The sequence below is a fragment of the Lepisosteus oculatus genome, chromosome 2, assembly GCF_040954835.1.
Source record: "Lepisosteus oculatus isolate fLepOcu1 chromosome 2, fLepOcu1.hap2, whole genome shotgun sequence".
Lineage (NCBI taxonomy): Eukaryota > Metazoa > Chordata > Actinopteri > Semionotiformes > Lepisosteidae > Lepisosteus > Lepisosteus oculatus.
The window spans coordinates 72,147,546-72,151,042 of record NC_090697.1 but is presented as its reverse complement, the minus strand read 5'-3'; the positions used below and the strand labels follow the sequence as shown (position 1 = coordinate 72,151,042).

At 44.0% G+C, this 3,497-nt stretch overlaps 1 protein-coding gene across 1 annotated transcript; it reads right to left on the bottom strand.

Annotated features, from left to right (window-relative positions):
- Window positions 1-508: 508 nt before the first annotated feature.
- Window positions 509-2,898, bottom strand: nkx2.7 (NK2 transcription factor related 7). The gene is made up of 2 exons (XM_006625487.3): window positions 2,309-2,898; window positions 509-1,419 (listed from the first exon to the last, which is right to left on the bottom strand). The coding sequence occupies exons 1-2, from the start codon at window positions 2,619-2,621 to the stop codon at window positions 818-820; spliced, it is 915 nt and encodes a 304-aa protein (XP_006625550.2). The 5' UTR covers window positions 2,622-2,898; the 3' UTR covers window positions 509-817.
- Window positions 2,899-3,497: the final 599 nt, after the last annotated feature.

Here is a 3,497-nt window from a genome sequence, read left to right as displayed (position 1 = left end):
TTATTGTTATGTGTATCTTAATTAAGGAGGATTTAAAATTTTGTCCCATCTAAATTATTTACAGGTGCTGTACCGGCGATGGCGAGTGGACCTTCATATAGTGTGCTCAGAATTAACCAATCAATTTTCAATCAATATATGACAACCACAGGTATTAAAGATTTGAAAACCTAAATATGACTTTTCGATATTTATGTTGAACCTATACTTTATTATATTCTTTATTATTTTCTTATGACCAGTGATTTCTCTTCAGCGTATGTCTTTGTTCTGTCTTGACAGAAGATTATTCTAATCTAAGCCATTTAAACGAAGTTCGCATCTGCACTGTTTAGTTCAAGTTAAATTCAGTTTTGACATGAATCTGAAAGGACCGAAAACTCCACGAAAAACCACGGGGCAGACAAAAAATATAGATACGTCCTGCTTATCTTTCAGAATCTGTAAATACTGTAATTGTCGTCTCCTTTTAAGAATTTAAACGAAGCACTTTCTTTTCTGACCCATCATCATTTTATTTCACCGCTTTCATTTCTGAAGGAATGGTCGAGATACTATTACAGCACACACATGTGAAGCCAAAACAAAGCAACAATCAGTACCTTTTACAAAATTATATGTTCGAATAAATGGGTGTAAAAATCTTCTCCGTGAACATTTTCAGATTGTGAGCGCACCGTTTCACAGTGGTAGGAAGGCGTTTACATGTTCACGTTTTTTTTTCTCCAAATCACATCTGCTGTTTCTCTCCGTTAAGAGTCCATTTTACATATGAAATAAGGCGATTATTTACAGTAACATGGAGTGCTTGCTCGTCTCACCAGGCCCGGATTCCTTGGAGCTTGGCCTGCAGGGGGCCCTGTTGATTCAAGGCGCTCGGCTGTACCGCACTGCCCATGCTGAAATTCATATTCACAATCTGACTTGGAGGCTGGTTTACGCTTGGCATCGAGGGCATCCCCGTGTAACTGCAACTGTACGGGCTGCTGCTGTAGCCGCCGTAATACGTGTTGTAGTGATAAGGGCTAACAGTTACGTTATACGGGGCCGTGTAGGTCTGGGATTCTCCAAGACATGGCTTGCCGTCTCGAACCAGTACCGGTACCGCTACCCTTCGCGGCGGCGGCGGGTGGCCGGCTAACTCCAGCGATTTGTCCTGCCTCTGTCGCTTGCACTTGTACCTCCGATTCTGAAACCAGATTTTCACCTGGGTGGAGGTGAGCTTCAGCATGCTGGCCAGGTGCTCGCGTTCTGGCGCTGACAGGTAGCGCTGCTGTTTGAACCGCCTCTCCAGTTCGAACACCTGCGCCTGAGAGAACAGGACCCGCGGCTTTCTCCTCTGCCTCTGCTTCGGTCTCTCGGGGTAAAAATCTTCCTTTTTTCCATTACCGCCCGGGGAATCTTCGGCACCACAGCTGCCTAGAATGTGAAGACGAAAACCTCTTAATTAGACGTACGCAATCGAGGAAGCTTTGGAGCTGAACCGACGTTCATCTGGATGTGGGATACTCTGCTCTTATTGCACAACTTGGGAAAAAATAGGGAACATTGAAAATTTTCAACATAATTCCACATAACAGATTTTTTTTAAAAGCAATACAAATTTAATGTAAATAAATGTAGAAAAAACTTTCTTTTAAGGTACTATAAAAACACACCAGTGTTGATGGGGGTTATTTTGCTTTTAAATATTAAGCGCACAGTAGTCACTTTCTATTGTTTCTGCTTGCAATGATTTGCAAGTGCAGTTCGTCTATTTAATTGACGAAATGCAGATCTTAAAATGATTTATTAATGCAGTAGGACGTTTATTATTTCGTTTATGCTGCCAATAATCCCAACAATTAGATAGGCTAGGCTATAAAGCTGATTTAGTTCGTCAGATTAAATGGGAGGTACAGTACGATTTGGTTTTAATTCATTCCGACGGTACATTACAATGCAACTGTGACGATCATTATTGCACTTATTTGCAACCTCAGTCATGGCTACAACACTGTGTCGGTTATTCGCTTTATCTTATGAATTGTGGAGGAGATTCCATAAAGGCTTTCTGACTTGTTTTAAAAGTTTTTTGTTGGTGGGGAAAATCAGACGGCACGTCTCCGCAAAGTATATGCGGTACCTGACGATTACTCTTACTGTCATTACTTCTCAGTATAATAATTAAAGATAGCTGTGAGGACGGATCTCTCTGTGTTCGTTGTTGGCAATTCTTTACGACGCTGTGGTTATGAATAAGACTGGCTGTCAATAAGCATGAAGAGATTCGCCTTGATCTGTTAATCAGGTCCAGTTCCAAGCTCACCTGGCTCTTCGATGGCGTCCATTTCCTCCTCTGTGTGAGAGCCGCAGCAGCCCCTCAGCATGTCAAAGTCCCCCGAGCTCAGGTGAGACTTCAGTGGCCCTTCCCCGGCGCAGAACGGCTTCTCCGCGCTATACAACACTTCGGAGCTCTTCAGGGCGGCGTGCAGGTACTGTGGCGACGGCGTGGAAGACACGTCCGGTTCTGGCATTACAAAGCCTTGCTGATGGAAAACGCCGGGGATGTGCTGCTGCTGCTCCAGTTTAAGGATGTCCTTGACAGAGAAAGGGGTCGAGGTCACGGGACTCGAAAGCATTGTCGCTGGAAACTGAAAACGCGACACAGAAGAGAAAGCGCAGTCGGAGACTTGGGTGGGTGTGTGTCGACGAGCAAAACGCGGACGCCACAGAGATTTCAAATCCCCCTGTACTCGACTGCATGTGCCAAGTGCCCTGCTGAAGTGCTTGTTCCCTCTAATAGACAAAAGATGGGGGTGCCGAAAGAGCCCCTGATGCCTGACTACACCATTGGATAACCTGTCTATAATGGCTCCTTAATGGCATCGCGGAGTTCCCTTTCAGCGCTCTGGAATCGCTTCCTCCAGCGGTCATTAGCTGAGAACTGTACACCCACACAAAACCTCCTCTCGTGGCCACACCCACTGAAATCTGTGACTTTCTGCTGTGTCGCGTCCAAGATCAGATCTGTGTGATCGCTCTTGTCCAGATATGAAATTCAATAGCGGCATGTCCCTTTGCGTGTACATCCCTCACAAAAGGGTTTTTGAATTTACAGGGGTGGTTCAATGCATCTGCAAATTATTAGGCATATGCACGTTTTCAATATTTTCTGCACATTAATCTGTTTCCTTAATGTAAACTACAAGAAAGGATACAACACAGAAGTATTAATAAAGTTAAATTCGCCTAAACTGTTTTATCTCACACATTTTCAATAGGCTGTATTTTCGTTTGTTTTGTTACACAAAATGTTGTCCAAACCCTTCTGTTCTTGTCAAGTTGGCTTCCCCCCAACCAAACCTCTGGATATTATCCAAAGCGCTTCAAACAATTACCTTGGAGCGCTACTTCCGACGGCCATCTCCTTAGGCAGTATTAGCCTCTACAGAGTTTCTTCAGGCCTCGTTTGATCAATGTTTGTTTTGCTTATCGATGGCTCTTATATCTGACAG